The sequence below is a fragment of the Somniosus microcephalus genome, chromosome 14 (genome assembly GCF_052327205.1).
Source record: "Somniosus microcephalus isolate GS21.2 chromosome 14, FLI_Smic_1.0, whole genome shotgun sequence".
NCBI classification, from domain to species: Eukaryota; Metazoa; Chordata; class Chondrichthyes; order Squaliformes; family Somniosidae; genus Somniosus; species Somniosus microcephalus.
Genome location: NC_141000.1, coordinates 134,493,954 through 134,513,166, shown reverse-complemented (window position 1 = coordinate 134,513,166; position 19,213 = coordinate 134,493,954). Strand labels below are relative to the sequence as shown.

Here is a 19,213-nt window from a genome sequence, read left to right as displayed (position 1 = left end):
TTCGGCCCCTCGAGCCTGTTCCACCATTTAATGAGATCATGGCTGATCATCCAAATTCAGTACCCTGTCGGTAGCAAAATACTGCAGATGTTGGAAATCCGAAATAACAACAGAAAATGCTAGAAAAACTCAGCAGGTCAGACAACATCCGTGGAGAGAAATTTGAGTTGACGTTTCGGGTCGAGTTTTGAAGAAGGGTTCGACCCGAAACGTCAACTCAAATTTCTCTCCACGGATGTTGCCTGACCTGCTGAGTTTTTCCAGCATTTTCTGTTGTTATTTCAGTACCCTGTCCCTGCTTTCTCCCCATATTCCTTGATCCCTTTAGCCTTAAGAAATATATCTAACTCCTTCTTGAATATATTTAATGAATTGGCCTCAACAGCCTTCAGTGGTAGAGAATTCCACAGGTTCACCACTCTGGGTGAAGAAATTCCTTCTCATCGCTGTCCTAAATGGCTTACCCCTTATCTTTAGACTGTGACCCCTGGTTCTGGACTCCCCCGCCATCGGGGACATCCTTCCTGCATCTAGTCTGTCTAGCCCTGTTAGAATTTTATAAGTTTCAATGAGATCCCCTCTCATTCTTCTAAACTCCAGCAAATATAAGCCCAATCGACCCAATCTCTCCTCATATGTCATTCCTGCCATCCCAGGTATCAGCCTGGTGAATCTTCGCTGCACTCCCTCCATGGCAAGAACATCCTTCCTCAGATAAGGCGACCAAAACTGCACACAATACTCAAGGTGTGGTCTCACCAAGGCCCTGTACAACTGCAGCAAGACATCCTTGCTCTTGTACTCGAATCCTCTCGCTACGAAGGCCAACATACCATTTGCCTTCTTAACCGCCTGCTGCACCTGCATGCTTACCTTCAGCGACTGGTGCACAAGGACACCCAGGTGACGTTGCACTTCCCCTTCTCCCAATCTATTGCCGTTCAGATAATAATCTGTCTTCCTGTTTTTGACACCAAAATGGATAACCTCGCATTTATCCATATTATACTGCATCTGCCCAATCGCCCAACCTGTCCAAATCATACTGGAGTTTCTCGGCATCCTCCTCACAGCACACACGCCCACCCAGCTTTGTGTCATCTGCAAACTTGGAGATATTACATCTAGTTCCCTCGTCTAGATCATTAATATATATTGTGAATAGCTGGGGTCCAAGGACCGATCCCTGCGGTACCCCACTAGTCACTGCCTGCCACTCGGAGAAAGACTCGTTTATTGGTTTCCATATTTAAGAAAAGATATACTTGCTCTCGAGGCAGTTCAGAGAAGGTTCACTCGGTTGATTCCGGAGATGAGGGGGTTGACGTATGAGGAAAGGTTGAGTAGGTTGGGACTCTACTCATTGGAATTCAGAAGAATGCGAGGCGATCTTATCGAAACATATAAGATTGTGAGGGGGCTTGATCGGGTGGATGCGGGGAGGATGTTTCCACTGATGGGTGAGACTAGAACTAGGGTGCATAATCTTAGAATAAGGGGCTGCCCTTTCAAAACTGAGATGAGGAGAAACTTCTTCACTCAGAGGGTAGTAAATCTATGGAATTTGCTACCTCAGAGAGCTGTGGAAGCTGCGACATTAAATAAATTTAAAACGGAGATAGACAGTTTCCTAGCTGATAAGGGAATTAAGGGTTATGAGGAGCGGGCAGGGATGTGGACGTGAGTCTAGGTTCGGATCAGCCATGATCCTATTGAATGGCGGAGCAGGCCCGAGGGGCCGTATGGCTTACTCCTGCTCCTACTTCTTATGTTCTTATGTATTCCAACTCTTTGTTTCCTGTCTGCCAACCAGTTCTCTATACAAGTCAGTACCTTACTCCCAATCCCATGTGCTTTAACTTTACACACTAATCTCTTATGCGGGATTTATCGAAAGCCTTCTGAAAGTCCAAATACACCACATCCACTGGTTCTCCCTTATCTATTCTATCAGTTACATCCTTAAAAAATTCCAGTAGATTAGTCAAGCATGATTTACCTTTTGTAAATCCATATTGACTTTGTCCGATCCTGTCACTATTTTCCAAGTGCTCTGCTATTACATCTTTTATAATGGACTCTAGCATTTTCCCCACTACTGATGTCAGGCTTACCGGTCTATAATTCCCCGTTTTCCCTCTACCACCTTTTTTGAATAGTGGGGTAACATTAGCTACCCTCCAATCCATGGGAACTATTCCAGAGTCTATAGAATTTTGGAAGATAACCAGCTATGCATCAACTATTTCTAGGGCCACTTCCTTAAGTACCCTAGGATGTAGATTATCAGGCCCTGGCGATTTATCGGCCTTCAATCCCATCAATTTTTCTAACACCATTTCCCTAGAAATACTGATTTCATTTGCTTCCTCCCTCTCATTAGACCCTATGTCCCCCGACATCTCTGGGAGGCTATTTGCATCCTCCTTTGTGAAGACAGAACCAAAGTATGTATTTAATTGGTCTGCCATTTCTTTGTTTAGAAGCTTTTACAGTCAGTTTTTATGTTCCCTGAAAGCTTACTCTCATACTCTATTTTCCCCCTCTTAATTAATCCCTTTGTCCTCCTTTGCTGAATCCTAAACTGCTCCCAATCCTCAGGTTTGCTGCTTTTTCTGGCCAATTTATATGTCCTCTCCTTGGATCTTCTGCTATCCATAATTTCCCTTGTTAGCCACGGTTGAGTCACCTTTTTTGTTTTATTTTTATGCCAAACTGGGATGAACAAATTCTGTAGTTCATCCATGCGATCTTTAAATGTTTGCCATTGCCTATCCACCGTCAACCCTTTAAGTAACATTCCCCAATCAATCCTAGCCAACTTGCACCTCATACCATCGCAGTTTCCTTTATTTAAATTCAGGACCCTAGTCTCTGAGTCAAATACTTCACTCTCCATCTTAATGAAGAATTCTATCATATTATGATAACTCCACCCCAAGGGGCCTCGCACAACAAGATTGCTAATTAATCCTTTCTCATTACATAATACCCAGTCTAAGATGGCCTGATCTCTAGTTGGTTCCTCGACATATTGGTCCAGGAAACCATCCCATATACACTCTAGGAATTCCTCCTCCACAGTATTGTTACTAATTTGGTTAGCCCAATCTATATGTAGTTTAAAGTCACCCATGATAACTGCTGTGCCCTTATTGCACGCATCTCTAACTTCCTGTTTAATGCCATCCCCAACCTCAGCATTACTGTTTGGGGGTCTGTATACAACTCCTACTAACATTTTCTGCCCCTTGGTATTTCTCAGCTCTACCCATACAGATTCCACATCATCAGAGCTAATATCCTTCCTTACTATTGTGTTAATCTCCTCTTTAACCAGCAATGCTACCCCACCTTCTTTTCCTTTATGCCTGTCTTTCCTGAATATTGAATACCAATGGATGTTGAATTCCCAGCCTTGGTCACCCTGGAGTCATGTCTCCGTAATCCCAATTATATCATATCCGTTTACATCTGCTTGCGCAGCTAATTCATCCACCTTATTACAAATGCTCCTCGCATTAAGACACAAAGCCTTCAGGCTTGTTTTTTTAACACTCTTAGACCTTTTAGAATTATTATTTACTGTGGCCATGTTTGATTTAAACCCTTGATTTCTCTGCCTGCCACTTTTGCTTTTCTCCTTCCTGTCTTTTGCTTCTATCCTTGCTTCCCTTTCCTCTGTCTCCCTGCACAGATTCCCAACCCCCTGCCATTTTAGTTTAAACCCTCCCCAACAGCACTAGCAAACACTCCCCCTGGGACATCGATATGATTCTGTGAATATGACGATATCAGGCTGTTGCTTGACTAGTCTGTGGGACAGCTCTCCCAATTTTGGCACAAGTCCCAGATATAAGTGAGGAGGACTTTGCAGCGTCGACCGGGCTGGGTGTGCCTTTGTCGTGTCCAAAGCCAGTGCCTAGGTTGATGCCGGGTGGTCCATCGGGCTTTATTCTTATTATTGTTTCTTGTAGTGCTTTGTTACAACTGAGTGGCTTGCTAGGCCATTTCACAGGGCAGTTAAGAGTCAAACACATTGCTGTGGGTCTGGAATCACATATAGGCCAGACCAGGTAAGAAAGGCAAATTGTTTTTTTACGACACTAGCTTTTAATTCCAGATTTATTTAATTGACTGAATTTAAATTCCACAGCTGCCATGGTGGAATTTGAACTCACGTCTCTGGATTACTAGTCCAGTAACATAACCACTATGCTACCATACCCCAGGTTAAAATGTCATGAACAGGTACAGAAAATAACCAAAAAGGCTAATGGAATGCTGGCCTTTATATCTAGAAGTCTAAAATACAAGTGGGTATATGTTGTGCTGCAGCTATAGTGAAATTAGAAAACACTTCTAAACACAAAGGGTGGTAGAAGTTTGGAACTGTCTTCCGAAAACGGCAATTGATGCTAGATCAATTGTTAATTTTAAATCTGAGATTGACAGATTTTTGTTAACCAAAGATATTCAAGGATATGGGCCAAAGGCGGTTATGTGGAGTTAGGTCGCAGATCAGCCATGATCTCATTGAATGGTGGAACAGGCTCAAGGGGCTAATTGGCCTACTCCTGTTCCTATGTTCCAGAATACAGAGCGTGCAGGGGGAAATTGAAAAACTTTAAGATGGGCAAAGAGAGAATCTGAGAAAATAAAATAATGGGTAACATAAAAAGGAACCTAAAAATCTTTTAAAAACACATAAAAAATGAAAGGATAGTTAACGAAATGGTGGAGCCAATTAGGGCCAAAAAAGGAAATCTTCATGTAGAGACAGAGGGCATGACTGAGGTACTATATGAGTACTTTGCATTTGTCTTTACAGAAGAGGATTAAGTTAATGTTGCAGTAGAGAATTGAGGGGTAGCGATATTGGATAGGATAAAAATAGATAGAAGAGGTGCTAAATAGGTTGGCATCACTTAAAATTAACAAGTCACCCAGTCCAGAGGGGATGCATCCTAGGTTGTTGAGGGAAGAAACATAGAAACATAGAAGATAGGAGCAGGAGTAGGCCATTCAGCCCCTCGAGCCTGTTCCGCCATTTAATGAGATCATGGCTGATCATCCAAATTCAGTACCCTGTCCCTGCTATCTCCCTATATCCCTTGATCCCTTTAGCCTTAAGAAATATATCTAACTCCTTCTTGAATATATTTAATGAATTGGCCTCAACTGCCTTCTGTGGTAGAGAATTCCAGCTAGGGTGGAGATAGCAGAAGCTCCGACCACAATCTTTCTATCCTCCTTGGATATGGGAGTGGTGCCAGAGGACTGGAGGCTTGCAAATGTTACAGCCCCTGTTCAAAAAAGGGGAGAGCGACAAACCTATCATTAGCCAATCAGTCTAATGTCAGGGGTGGGAAAACTACAAGAGACCATTGTCAAGGACAAAATTAATTCTCATTTTGGAGAAGCATGCGTTAATAAGAGACAGCCAGCACAAATTTGTTACAGGCAAATAGTGTCTGACTAACCTGATTGAGTTCTTTGATGAAGTAACAGAGAGGGTTGATGAGGGTAGTGCAGTATAGATGTATATAGGGACATTCAAAAGGCATTTGATAAAGTACCAAATAACAGACTTATTCAGAAAATAGAAGCACATGGAATTAAAGGGACGGTGGTAACTTGGGTATGTAATTGAATAAGGGATAGGAGGTAAAGAGTAGTGGTGAAAGGATGTTTTTCTGCCTGGCGAGAAGTATGCAGTGGGGTCCCCCAGGGGTCGGTATTAGGACCATTGCTTCTCTTGTTATATATAAATGATCTGGGCTAAGGTATAGAACTTAAGAATATAAGAATTAGGAGCAGGCGTAGGCCACACGGTCCCTCGAGCCTGCTCCGCCATTCAATAAGATCATGTCTGAAGTTTTGTGTCATTTGCAAATTTCGAAATTGTGCCCTGCACCCCCAAGTCCAAGTCATTAATGTATATCAAAAACAGCAGTGGTCCGAGTACTGAACCTTGTCTCGCCCAGTCCTCTGTGCGCCTTGTAGCTCCTCTCTAATGCTCCATCCTGGTGCCCCTCCTGTGCCAAATTAGTTTAAACCCTCCCCCACAGCACTAGTTAACCTCCCCGTGAGGACACTGGCCCAGCCCTGTTCAGGTGCAACCCGTGAGGCAGATTATAAACCAACAGAAATGGTTTATTGTACATATATATCTTGAGATATATTCATTTATCATTCTTTGTAGCATGAAAATTAATAAAATACCTGACCTTGCCCTGTACTTACAAGTGAGCAGTCCCTTAATTAACTGCCACTGACCATTCCTTTCGCGTATTCCCGCCTCAGCCTGGAGCTTCACAGTAGAAGGCGGGGCCTCACCTGTCTGACTGTTCTAGGCTCAGACTGGTCTATGGTGACTTTCTGAGACATAGACATAGAAGATAGGAGCAGGAGTAGGCCATTCGGCCCTTCGAGCCTGCTCCGCCATTCAACGAGATTATGGCTGATCATCCAAACCCTAGCACCCGGTCCCTACACCGACAGCCATCCCACTCAAGCCCTATCCCCGTAACCCCACGTATTTAATCCCCCCTAACACTAAGGGTCAATTTTTATCATGGCCAATCAACCTAACCCGCACATCTTTGGACTGTGGGAGGAAACCGGAGCACCCGGAGGAAACCCACGCAAACACGGGGAGAATGTGCAAACTCCACACAGTCACCCGAGGCCAGATTTGAACCCGGGTCCCTGGCGCTGTGAGGCAACAGTGCTAACCACTATGCCACCATAGAGACAAATACTGGCCTCTGACCGCGCCCTCAGATATAGGTGATGAGGATTGGCTCACTCAGCTGTCTATCAGAATTACCACCTTGAATGAGAAGTCCCCAAGCCTTGTTGTGGGAGCTCATTGTGCACATTGTCTGCTTAGTAAACTCCCCTCCCTCCTGGGCTGGTCATCTACAATGAAAACTCATTCTGTACATATAGAAGTTGACCCCATAAAAAAAACTTCCATTTCTATAGTGCCTTTCACAACCTCAGGACATCCCAAAGTGCTTCACAGCTAATTAAGTACTTTTTGAAGTGTAGTTATATAACTGTTGTAATGTAGGCTATGCGGCAGCCAATTAGCGCACAGCAAGCTCCCACAAACAGCAATGTGATAATGACCAGATAATCTGTTTTAGAGATGTTGATAGAAAGAAAGAAGATTGAGTGATACATATTGGCCAGGACACCGGGGATAACTCCCCAGATGGAACTGTGGGATGCATGCAACATAAAGGATCAACACCTCATCACTGACCCAACAGCAGAGGTTCCTGGCTTCGACCTCCCTCGAAGATAGTGGACAGCACTCAACCGAATCCGCACAGGGCATGGATGAAGCAGCCACCTGCTCCACAAGTGGAAGATGAGGGACGACCCGAAGTGCGACTGTGGCCATGAGTCCCAGACTATGGAACACGTCACATCAACCTGCCCACTAAGATCTGTTGCGGGAGGCACCTCATTTCTCCACTAGGCATCTCAGAAGGCCATCGAATAGATAGCCAAACTAGACAAACTAAGCTTTCCCCGTCGTACGAAACAACTCCCCTACTCTTCCTCAAATAGTGCCATGGGGTCTTTTACTGAGGTGAGACTAGGCCTCGATTTAATGTCTCATCTCACTGTACCTAGTAGCTTCAGCACCCCCTGCCCAGGTCCCATGCCTAACCCAAGCCCCTGCCTACCCCGGTCCCCTGCCCCAGCCCCCACTTAACCCCAGTCCACTGCCCCGGCCCCTGCCTACCCCAAGCCCCTGCCCCAGCCTAGCCCCTGCCCCGGCCTAGCCCAGGCCCCAGCCCCCACTTAACCCCAGGCCCCCTGCCTACCCCAGGCCCCAGGCCCCAGCTTAACCCCAGGCCCCCGGCCCCTGCCTACCCCAGGCCCCAGCTTAACCCCAGACCCCTGCCCACCCCAGGCCCTATAGCTACACGTGGTGAGGCCAGGCTCCGCGGTCCGGTCGCTATGGAGACGGTGCGAGATCACGTGCTGGGTTCCCGCGCGGAGGCTTTGTGCATCACGTGAGCGCAGAGAGTGGTGACGTAGCGCGGGCGGGCGGGCGAGCGCTGCTGAAGATGGCGGAGTACCTGGCCTCGATCTTCGGCACCGAGAAGGATAAGTGAGTGCGGCCGGGGAGCGGGTCCGGGAGACGGGCACTCTGCGGGGAGAGGCGGACTTGGCGCCTACGCGACATGTCGCCGCGGCTGCTCTGGAACTCGCACCTCGGTCACAATTGGGCCCGGGCCCAGGCTCGGGGCTGCGGCCTGCAGCCTCGCGTGGCGGGTGACCGGGCCGAGCGCCTCGCTCCTCGCTCCGCGGGCCCCAACTCCACTGGGCCAGGGGCCTTTCCGCGGGCCGGGCAGGGCCTTGTGTGTCCGGGGGTTGTTCACCGGATAATGGATTTCATGGAATTCGGGGAAAAGAACCAAGGGGGAGATGAGAATTTTTTTCGGCAGCAAGTTGCTGTGATCCAGAATACACTGCCTGAAAGAACGCAGATTTAGTAACAGCCTTCCCAAGATAATTGTATAAATACTTGAAGGGGAAAAATATGCAGGGCTCTCTGGAAAGCGCAGGGAAATGGGATTAATTGGATAGCTCTACCAAAGAGTTGGCACAGGCACGATGGGCTGAATGTCCTCCTCCTGTATAGTTGTATGGAGCCTTGGGGGTGGAAAGTGATCATAATATGATTGACTTTGAGAGTGATATAGTTAAATCCAAAACTAGGGTTTTAAATGTGAACAAAGCAGTCTATGTGTATATGAGGGGTGAGTTAGCTAAAGTAGGTTGGGAAACCAGATTAAAAGCTAGGACAGTAGCTAAGCAATGACAAACATTTAAATAAATTAACTTGCAACGAATATATGTTCCCTTAAGGAATAAAAACTCCACATGAAAATTGGCCCAACTGTAGCTAATGAGAAGTTAAAGACAATGTTAGATTAAAGGAATGTAAGAAGTCACACAACACCAGGTTATAGTCCAGCTTTATTTGAAATCACAAGTTTTAGGAGCGCTGCTCCTTCACCTGACGAAGGAGCAGCGCTCCGAAAACTTGTGATTTCAAATAAACCTGTTGGACTATAACCTGGTGTTGTGTGACTTCTTACATTTGTCCACCCCAGTCCAACTCCGGCATCTCCACACCAAGATTAAAGGAAGAGGCTCATAACAAAATCATAATACTGTGGATGCTGGAAATCTGAACTATAAGCAGAAAATGCAGGAAATACTCAGCAGGTCAGTCAGGCATCTGTGGAGAGAGAAAGAGTTAATGTTTCAGGTTGATGACCTTTTGTCAGAAGAGGCTTATAATGTTGCCAAAAAGAGTAGTAAGCCTGAGGATTGGGAGGATTTTAGAATTCAGCAAAGGATGACCCAATAAATTGATAGAATGAAAATAAACTAGTAAATGACACAAAAACAGGTTGTAAAAGCTTCTATAGGTTTGTAAAAAAAAGAGATAAGTGAAAGTAAACGTGGGTCTCTTACAGGCCGAGCCAAGAGAAATTATAATGGAATCAGGAAATGGCAGTGACATTAAACAAGTACTTCGTATCTGTCTTCATGGAAGAAGACTCAAAAAAAAAAAAAAAAAAAAAAAAAAAATCCAGAAATAGTGGGGAGCCAAGGGTCCAGTGAGAATGGGACACTTAAAGAAATTAGTATTAGTAAAGAAATAGTAATGGAGAAATTAATGGGACTAAAAGTTGACAAATCCCCTGGACCTGATGGCCTACATAAGAATATAAAAAATAGGAGCAGGCCATTCGACCCCTTGAGCCTGCTCCACCATTTAATGAGATCATGGCTGATCCGATTTTGGCCTCGACTCCAGGTTCACTCGGTTGATTCCGGAGATGAGGGGGTTGACTTATGAGGAAAGGTTGAGTAGGTTGGGCCTCTACTCATTGGAATTCAGAAGAATGAGAGGCGATTTTATCGAACCATAAGATTGTGAGGGGGCTTGATCGGGTGGTTGCAGGGAGGATGTTTCCACTGATGGGTGAGACTAGAACTAGGGGGCATAATCTTAGAATAAGGGGCTGCCCTTTCAAAACAGATGAGGAGAAACTTCTTCACTCAGAGGGTAGTAAATCTATGGAATTTGCTACCTGAGAGAGCTGTGGAAGTTGCGACATTAACTAAATTTAAAACGGAGATAGACAGTTTCCTAGCTGATAAGGGAATTAGGGGTTACGGGGAGCGGGCAGGGAAGTGGATGTGAGTCTAGGTTCGGATCAGCCATGATCCTATTGAATGGCGGAGCAGGCCCGAGGGGCCGTATGGCCTACTCCTGCTCCTACTTCTTATGTTCCTGCCCACTCCCCATAAACCTTGACTCCCCTGTTGCTCAAAAATCTGTCTCTCTGCCTTGAATATATTCAATGACCCAGCTTCCACAGCTCTCTGGGGTAAAGAATTCCAAAGATTCACGACCCTCTGAGAGAAGAAATTCTTCCTCATCTCCGTCTTAAATGGGCAACCGCTTATTCTGAGACTATGCTTCCTCATTCTAGATTCCCGGACGAGGGGAAACGTCCTCTTAGCATCTACCCAGTCGAACCCCCTCAGAATCTTTTATGTTTCAATAAGATCACCTCTCTCTTCTAAACTCCAATGAGTATAGGCTCAACCCTTCCATCCCAGGAATCAACCTAGTGAACATTCTCTGAACTGCCTCCAATGCAAATATATCCCTCCTTAAATAAGGAGACCAAAACTGCACGCAGTATTCCAGGTATGGTCTCACCAAGGCCCTATACAGTTGTAGCAAGACTTCCCTACTTTTATACTCTATCCCCCTTGAAATAAAGGCCAACATTTCATTTGCCTTCCTAATTACTTGCTGCACCTGCATGTTAACTTTTTGTGTTTCATGTATGAGGACCCCCAGATCCCTCTGTACCGCTGCATTCTGTAGTCTTTCTCCATTTAAATTATATTTTTCTTTTCTGTTCTTCCTAGCAAAGTGGATAATTTCACATTTTCCTACATTATACTCCATCTGCCAAATTCTTGTCCCCTCACTTAACCTATATATCCCTTTCCATACTCTTTGTCCTCAGAACTTGCTTTCCCACCTATCTTTATATCATCTGCAAATTTGGCTACAATACACTTGCTTCCTTCATCCAAGTCATTAATATAGATTGAAAATAGGTGAGGCCCCAGCACTGATCCCTGTAGCACCCCACTAGTTACAGATTGCCATCCTGAAAATTACCCATTTATCCCGACTCTTTTTTGTTAGTTAACCAATCCTCTATCCAATCTAATATTATCCCCAACACCATGAGCTCTTATCTTGTGCAGTAACCTTTTATGTGACACTTTGTCGAATGCCTTTTGGAAATCCAAATACACTACATCTACTGGTTCCCCTTTATCCACCCTGCTCGTTACCTCCTCAAAGAACTCTAATAGATTTGTCTACATCCTAGGGTTTTAAGAGGTGGCTACCGAGCTAGTGGATGCATTAGTTTTGATCTTCCAGAATTCCGTAGATTCTAGAACGGTCCCAGCAGATTGGAAGGTAGGAAATATAACCCTGCTATTCAAGAAAGGAGGGAGAGAGAAAAAAGGGAATTATAGGTGTAGTGTCAGCGTACCAATAACACACGGACTGCAGGAGAACGGTAATAACAGGTGTTTACTGAACAGAGGGTATGCTGGAACTGAAAGTACAGAAGCCTGCTACGGCTTTATATACCGGTGTGGTCACTGCCGGTACTACAGTATAAAAGCATTCTCTCTTAAAGATACATACACAACAATTCCTCCCCTTTTAGATAAACAGTACATAACATTCATTTAACAATTAAATAATAACTAATTACAATTACAATTTTCTCTGTACTATATCCATCAGCTGAAAGTAATCATTTTTAAATTCAGTCTTTGAGGAGGCTTCCTGATCCTGTCTGGATAGCGCCTTTCTCGAGTATCCTGTTCTTGCGGCAGAGTCGATTCTGGCTCATTGTCATTGGTTGGTTCGTCAGCTTCCAATACCACTGATTCTGAGGTAGACGCAATCTGTACTTCGGGTTCATCACCAGGTGCGCGTGCTCGTGGTATGGGTTTGACTTGTTCCTGTGACTCTAGAATCTGGTCAGCATGGCGTCTCACGATGCGCTCTCCAACGTCCACTGTGTACATTAGTGGTCCCTGCCGTGTGCATATCGTTCCTGGCTGCCATTTTTCTGTTCAGTAGTCGCGGGCCAAGACTGGTTGCCCTATCTTGAAGCTCCTGGTTGGCTTCTCATTGATGTGCTGGAATTGCTTATCCTCAACATCTCTTATGTTTGGTTTGAGCAAATCCAGGCGACATCTTAACCTTCGGTTAAAGAACATCATGGCTGGAGCTTGGTTGGTGACTGCATGTGTCGCATTCCGGTAAGCAAACAAGAAATTATCTACCTTGTGTTGCAGTGGTATGTTGTCGTTATACATCGCCTTTATTGCTTTTTTAAAGGTCTGAACAAACCTCTCAGCCAATCCATTTGTGGCTGGATGATATGGGGCAGATGTGTAATGCTTTACCCCATTATTCCTCAAAAACCTCCGGAAATCCTCGGACACAAACTGTGGTCCATTGTCGGAGCAAATCTGTTCTGGCAAGCCATTCCTGGCGAAGATGGTCCGTAGGACTGCAATAGTTTTCTCTGTGGTGGTGGAGGACATTTTGATGACCTCTGGCCATTTCGAATGTGCATCCACGGTGATTAAAAACATTGAGTCCATAAATGGACCAGCAAAACCAATGTGTACCCGTTGCCATGGAGATGAGGGCCACTCCCATGGGTGTAGTGGGGCCTGTGGTGGAGCGTTTTGGACTTTCTGGCATCCTGTGCATCTCTTGGTCATTTCCTCGATTTCTTTATTGATTCCCGGCCACCACACAAACGCCCTGGCTAGGCACTTCATTTTTACCCCTCCCAGATGACCCTCATGAAGCTCATTGAGCACTCTATCTCTCCATTTGGGTGGAATTACCACTCAGGATCCACACATCAAGGTCTCCCGGCACACTGACAGCTGTTCTCTCCTTGGCGAGAATGCTGGCAACAGTGAGTCGCCATGTGCTGGCCATCCCTTCACCGTCAAATCATAGACCCGAGAGTGTGTCGGGTCATTTCGGGTTTCCTTCTCTATACTTGAGTTTGTAACAGGTAGACATTTGACTATGGTCGAATGGAATAGCTCAACAGGGCCCACTGCAGGTGATTCCTCTACCGTAGGCAGCGGCAGGCGCGACAGCCCATCAGCGTTTCCGTGCTGTTTCGTACCCTTATACTCTATGTCGTATTGATGTGCCCCTAGAAAAAGGGACCATCTTTGCAGCCGTTGCGCCGTCATCACCGGAACGCCCTTTGGGTTAAAAATGGAGACAAGAGGCTGGTGATCAGTCAGTAAGATGAATTTCTGCCCGTGCAGATAGTGATTGAACTTCTTCACCCCCCACACCAGGCTGAGGGCCTCCCTGTCAATCTGGGCGTAGTTACGCTCGGCTGAGGTTAACGAGCGCGACGCAAAGGCTATTGGCCTCTCTGAACCATCAAGGAATTTGTGCGACAGCACCGCTCCAATGCCGTAGGGAGACGCATCACATGCCAACCGAATCGGTAGTGTTGGATTGTAGTGGGCCAATACTTCTTTTGAAGTGATTAGGCATTTACATTTCTGAAAGGCACGCTTACACTCATCACTCCATTTCCATGCTACTCCAGTTTGCAGCAGGGCGTTCAGTGGGTGCAGAATTGTAGACAAATTTGACAAGAACTTATGGTAGTAGTTCACCAACCCGAGGAACGACCTCAGTTGCGACACATTTTCCGGTGCTGGAGCCTTGACTACTGCCTCAATCTTGTCTGGGGACTTATGTAACCCCTCTTCATCAATCACGTGGCCACAATACGAGATTTGTTTCCTGAAAAACTCGCATTTGGGGCGGTTGGCTTGTAGCCCATATTCTTGTAATCTAGTGAGCACCTGCTCCAGGTTGGCAAGGTGTTCACTGTCATTTTCGCCCGTAACCAGGATGTCGTCCAAATAACACTGGGTCCCCGGGATCCCTTGCAGGACTTGTTCCATCGCCCTCTGCCAAATAGCCGGAGCTGATGCTACCCCGAATACCAGTCGGTTGTACTGGTAAAGACCTTTGTGAGTGTTTATCGTGAGGTATTTTCTAGATGCTTCTTCTACCTCCATTTGTAGATACGCTTGGGCCAGATCAATCTTCGTAAAGCGTTTCCCTCCAGATAGTGAGGCGAAAATATCTTCTATCCGTGGAAGTGGATATTGTACTGTGTGCAGGACTGGGTTCACAGTTACCTTAAAGTCCCCACAGATGCGAACCTTCTTCGGCTCCCCAGGCGTGCTGCTCAATGATTTCTTCATTACAGGAACGATGGGTGTGGCCCACTCGCTCCAGTCCACCTTGGATAGCACACCCGAACGCTCCAGACTCTCCAGCTCTGCTTCGACGGCTGGGCGGATCGCATACGGTACCGGTCTGGCCGTAAAAAATTTTGGGTTTGCGTTATCTTCAATTTTTATCATTGCCGTTACGCCTTTTAGAGTCCCAAGTCCTTGCTGGAACACCTCTTTCGCGTCAGTTAGAATTTTTGACAGTCGTCCAGGTGTGACGTCGTCCTCCTTTTTGTCAGCCACAGTTAGCGCCTGAATGGAATGCCAATCCAATTGTATTTTTCGGATCCATTCACGTCCCAGTAATGGTGGTCCTCCATCTTGTATATATAGATACAGTTTCTGTGTTTCCTTGCCGTTGTATTTAACGGGCACCCTTATTTTTCCTCTGGGGTAGACTTTTTGCCCCGTGTATGTCTTCAAGACAATGGACGTGTCCTTCAAGGGTATGTGTGAGAATAGCCGCTCGTAGTCTCGTCGATTCATGACTGTTAGGGCTGATCCTGTGTCCAATTCCATCTTTACTTGGGACCCTGCTATCATGAGGGTGACCCAAATGGTTCGGTGATCCTCCTTTGCGATCACGTTGTGTAACTTTAGACAACTTAGTCTCCTGCTCCCGGAGTCATTATCACTCTTCTGATCTTCTGAACTACTGTCCGTCATCTTTTGTACTTTCTTGTACTTTTCCTTAGTAGTTCTTTTAGTGTTGGTTTTCTTTCCCGACCTGCAGACTCGTGCTATATGTCCCACTTTTCCACATTGCCTGCATACTTTGTCCTTAAACCAGCAATCCTTCTGGTCATGGGTTGTTCTGCCGCAGCGATAGCACTTTTCTGCTCCATATGCCATTTCATTGGTGCTATATTCTTGCGGTTTCTGTTGTATTTCCGCAGCTCCCCGTGCTGCTGCTTCGTAGGATACTGCCACGCTGAAAGCCTTTTCTAGCGTAAGGTCCTTTTCTGAAAGTCGTTTCTGGGTTCCTTCACTCTGGAGCCCGCAGACAAACTTATCCCTTAAGGTATCTGCCAGTCCTGCTCCGAACTGGCAGTGTTTCGATAACTTGCGTAGTTCCGTAAGATAGTCATAGAGTCATAGAGTAATACAGCACGGATAGAGGCCCTTCGGCCCATCGTGTCCGCGCCGGCCATCAAGCCCTGTCTAATCTAATCCCATATTCCAGCATTACTCTCATCTTTGTGCTGGTTTCTTTTATGGAACTTGAATCTTTCTGCTATCAGCAGCTGTGTAGGGTTTAGATGTTCCTGTAAGATATTGACAATCTCTTCAAAGCTTTTCTCCATTGGTTTAGCTGGGGTAATTAAATTCCGCAATAGGCCGTACGTTCTCGCGCCCATCAAATTCAATAATACCGACGCCTTCTTTTCATCGGCCACCTCATTTGCCTTGCAGTACACTTCAATTCTTTCCACATACGTGGTCCAGTCTTCTATTTCGTTGTCGAAAGCAGTGATGCTGCCACTCTTTGGCATCTTGGGTGGTTTAAAATGGCGCCTCCCGCGCTTTTCCTTCTTCCCCAATGGATTAAAATGGCGCCTCCTGCACTTTTCCTTCTTCCCCCTGCTGCCAATGCTGCTCCTAGTGTTTTAAATAGTAATGGCGGCGCCCCGCGGCTTCTGCGCGTCTCTCTTTTGTTAATTTTTCTTAGTTTTATTCTTCTTCAACGCTGTCCACTGTGCGTCTCTTTTCCTTCCCCTTTTTAAAATTTTCTTTAATGCTGCCCGGCTCTTGAGCACCGACCGCGCCCTGTGCACTCCACCCTCTCTCTCTCTTTTCCTTCCCGACGACGCTGCACGGCCCCCTTGCAGAGCCGCTCGATCGAGCTCTAGCCCGCCGCAGTCCGGAAGGGTCAGCGCACTATCTGCTACCAGCACGATTTGCTGTAACACCTTGACTGGAGAGCCGAGCCCAGGTCTCCACAGCTTCCCCTGCGATTCTCTGAACTCCGATGGATCACTGGGCGGTTGCCCACGGTCGACGCCCATTGCTCTGGCTTCGACTTCCAAGAAGCTTCTTTTCAGGGATGGATCCCCGTGAGGTGATGCAGTACTGCAGGTGAGTTTGAACCTGCTCGTTGCCACTGTAGTGTCCGCGTACCAATAACACACGGACTGCAGGAGAATGGTGGTAACAGGTATTTACTGAACAGAGGGTATGCTGGAACTGAAAGTACAGAAGCCTGCTACGGCTTTATATACCGGTGTGGTCACTGCCGGTACTACAGTATAAAAGCAGTTCTCTCTTAAAGGTACATACACAACAATTGGCCAGTTAGCCTGACTTCAGTAGCAGGGAAAATGCTAGAATCTATTATTAGGGATGTGGTAACCAGGCACTTTGAAAATCATATGATTGGGCAGAGTCAACACTGATTTATGAAAGGGAAATTGTGTTTGACAAATCTGTTAGTTTTTGAGGTTGCAACTATCCATGCTAATATATTACCCCCCAACCCCTTGAGCCTTTATCTTGTGTAGCAACCTTTTATGTGGCACCTTATCGCAATCCTTGTCGTCTGCACAGAGCGGGATTAAACGGAGTGGACTTGAACAGAGTGTTTTATTTGGAAAGAGTGGGAATTTGGAGAAGAGGGGGAAGGAGTTTCTGCTTTTTGCTTCCACTACTTATACTGCTTTGTGTTACAGGTAGATATTTAATTTCAGTACCCATCACTTAATCTAGATCAAGGCAGTAGTCAAGAAACTATACTGTAAAAGAAGTTACCTAAACACAAATTAAATTCAGTAACACAAGGTCATATAGGGATGGCAGTGCCGGTGGTGTGCTGCATCTGCAGCATGTGGGAGTTTGTGGAGAGCATTGTGATCCCAGACAACTAAGTCTTCACAAAGGAGGACACCAATAACCTCCCAGAGATGTCGGGGAACATAGGGTCTAATGAGAGGGAGGAATTGAATGAAATCAGTATTTGTAGGGAAATGGTGTTAGGGAAATTGACAGGATTGAAGGCCGATAAATCCCCAGAGCCTGATAATCTACATCCTCGGGTACTTAAGGAAGTGGCCCTAGAAATAGTAGATGCATTGCTGATGATCATCCAACATTCGATGGAATCTGGAACAGTTCCCATGGATTGGAAGGTAGCTAATGTAACCCCACTATTTAAAAAAGGTGGTAGAGAGAAAACGGGGAATTATAGACGGGTAAGTCTGACATTGGTAGTGGGGAAAATGCTAGAGTCCATTATAAAAAATGTAATAGCAGAGCACTTGGAAAACAGTGACAGGATCGGACAAAGTCAACATGGATTTACAAAAGGTAAATTGTGCTTGACTAATCTACTGGAATTTTTTGAGGATGTAACTGGTAGAATAGATAAGGGAGAACCAGTGGATGTGGTGTATTTGGACTTTCAGAAGGCTTTTGATAAGGTCCTGCATAAGAGATTAGCGTGTAAAGTTAAGGCACATGGGATTGGGGGCAAGGTACTGACTTGGATAGAGAACTGGTTGGCAGACAGGAAGCAGAGAGTTGGAATAAATGGGTCTTTTTCCGAGTGACAGGCAGTGATGAGTGGGGTACCGCAGGGATCGGTGTTAGGACCTCAGCTATCACAATATATGTAAATGATCTAGACGAGGGAACTAGATATAATATCTCCAAGTTTGCAGACTGCACAAAGCTGGGTGGGCGTGTGTGCTGTGAGGAGGATGCTGAGAAACTCCAGGATGATTTGGACAGGTTGGGCGATTGGGCAGATGTAATATAATGTGGATAAATGCGAGGTTATCCACTTTGGTGGCACAAACAGGAAGACAGATTATTATCTGAAGGGCAATAGATTGGGAGAAGGGGAAGTGCAAAGAGACCTGGGTGTCCTTGTGCACCAGTCGCTGAAGGTAAGCATGCAGGTGCAGCAGGCGGTTAAGAAGGCAAATGGTATGTTGGCCTTCATAGCGAGGGGATTTGAGTACAGGAGCAAGGATGTCTTGCTGCAGTTGTACAGGGCCTTGGTGAGACCACACCTTGAGTATTGTGTGCAGTTTTGGTCACCTTATCTGAGGAAGGATGTTCTTGCCATGGAGAAAGTGCAGCGAAGATTCACCAGACTGATACCTGGGATGGCAGGAATGACGTATGAGGAGAGATTGGGTCGATTAGGCTTATATTAGCTAGAGTTTAGAAGAATGAGAGGAGATCTCATTGAAACTTATAAAATTCTAACAGGGCTAGACAGACTAGATGCAAGAAGGATGTTCCCGATGGCGGGGGAGTCCAGAACCAGAGGTCACAGTCTAAGGATAAGGGGTAAGCCATTTAGGACTGAGATGAGGAGGAATTTCTTCACCCAGAGAGTGGTAAACCTGTGGAATTCTCTACCATGCAAGGCAATTGAGGCCAATTCATTAAATATATTCAAGAAGGAGTTAGATACATTTCTTAAGGCTAAAGGGATATGGGAAGAAAGCAGGGACAGGGTACTCAATTTGGATGATGAGCCATGATCTCATTAAATGGCGGAACAGGCTTGAGGGGCTGAATGGCCTAATCCTATCTTCTATATTTCTATGTTTGCAGTAAGTGCCTGCTTCTTGAGGAACTTCAGCTCAGAGTTTTTGAGTTGGAGTCTGAGGTACAGACATTGCGGAGCATCAGGGATGGGGAGACTTACCTGGACACTTTGATCCAGGAGGCAGTCACATCCCTTATGTTAGGTAGTGGTACAGGTCTGGTTAGCATTCAGGGACAGGAGGGTGTGACTGCAACTCGGGCAGGTAAGGGG

The 19,213-nt window shown here is 45.9% G+C and overlaps 1 protein-coding gene across 2 annotated transcripts in view; it reads left to right on the top strand.

The window, feature by feature from the left end:
• Positions 1–8,026: 8,026 nt before the first annotated feature.
• Positions 8,027–19,213, top strand: part of u2af1 (U2 small nuclear RNA auxiliary factor 1) — a 91,283-nt gene continuing 80,096 nt past the window's right edge. For both annotated transcript variants that reach the window (XM_086007349.1, XM_086007351.1), the window contains exon 1: positions 8,027–8,134. In XM_086007349.1, coding sequence (XP_085863475.1) covers positions 8,091–8,134 — 44 coding nt within the window. In that variant the 5' untranslated portion in view covers positions 8,027–8,090. The remainder of the gene's footprint in view (positions 8,135–19,213) is intronic.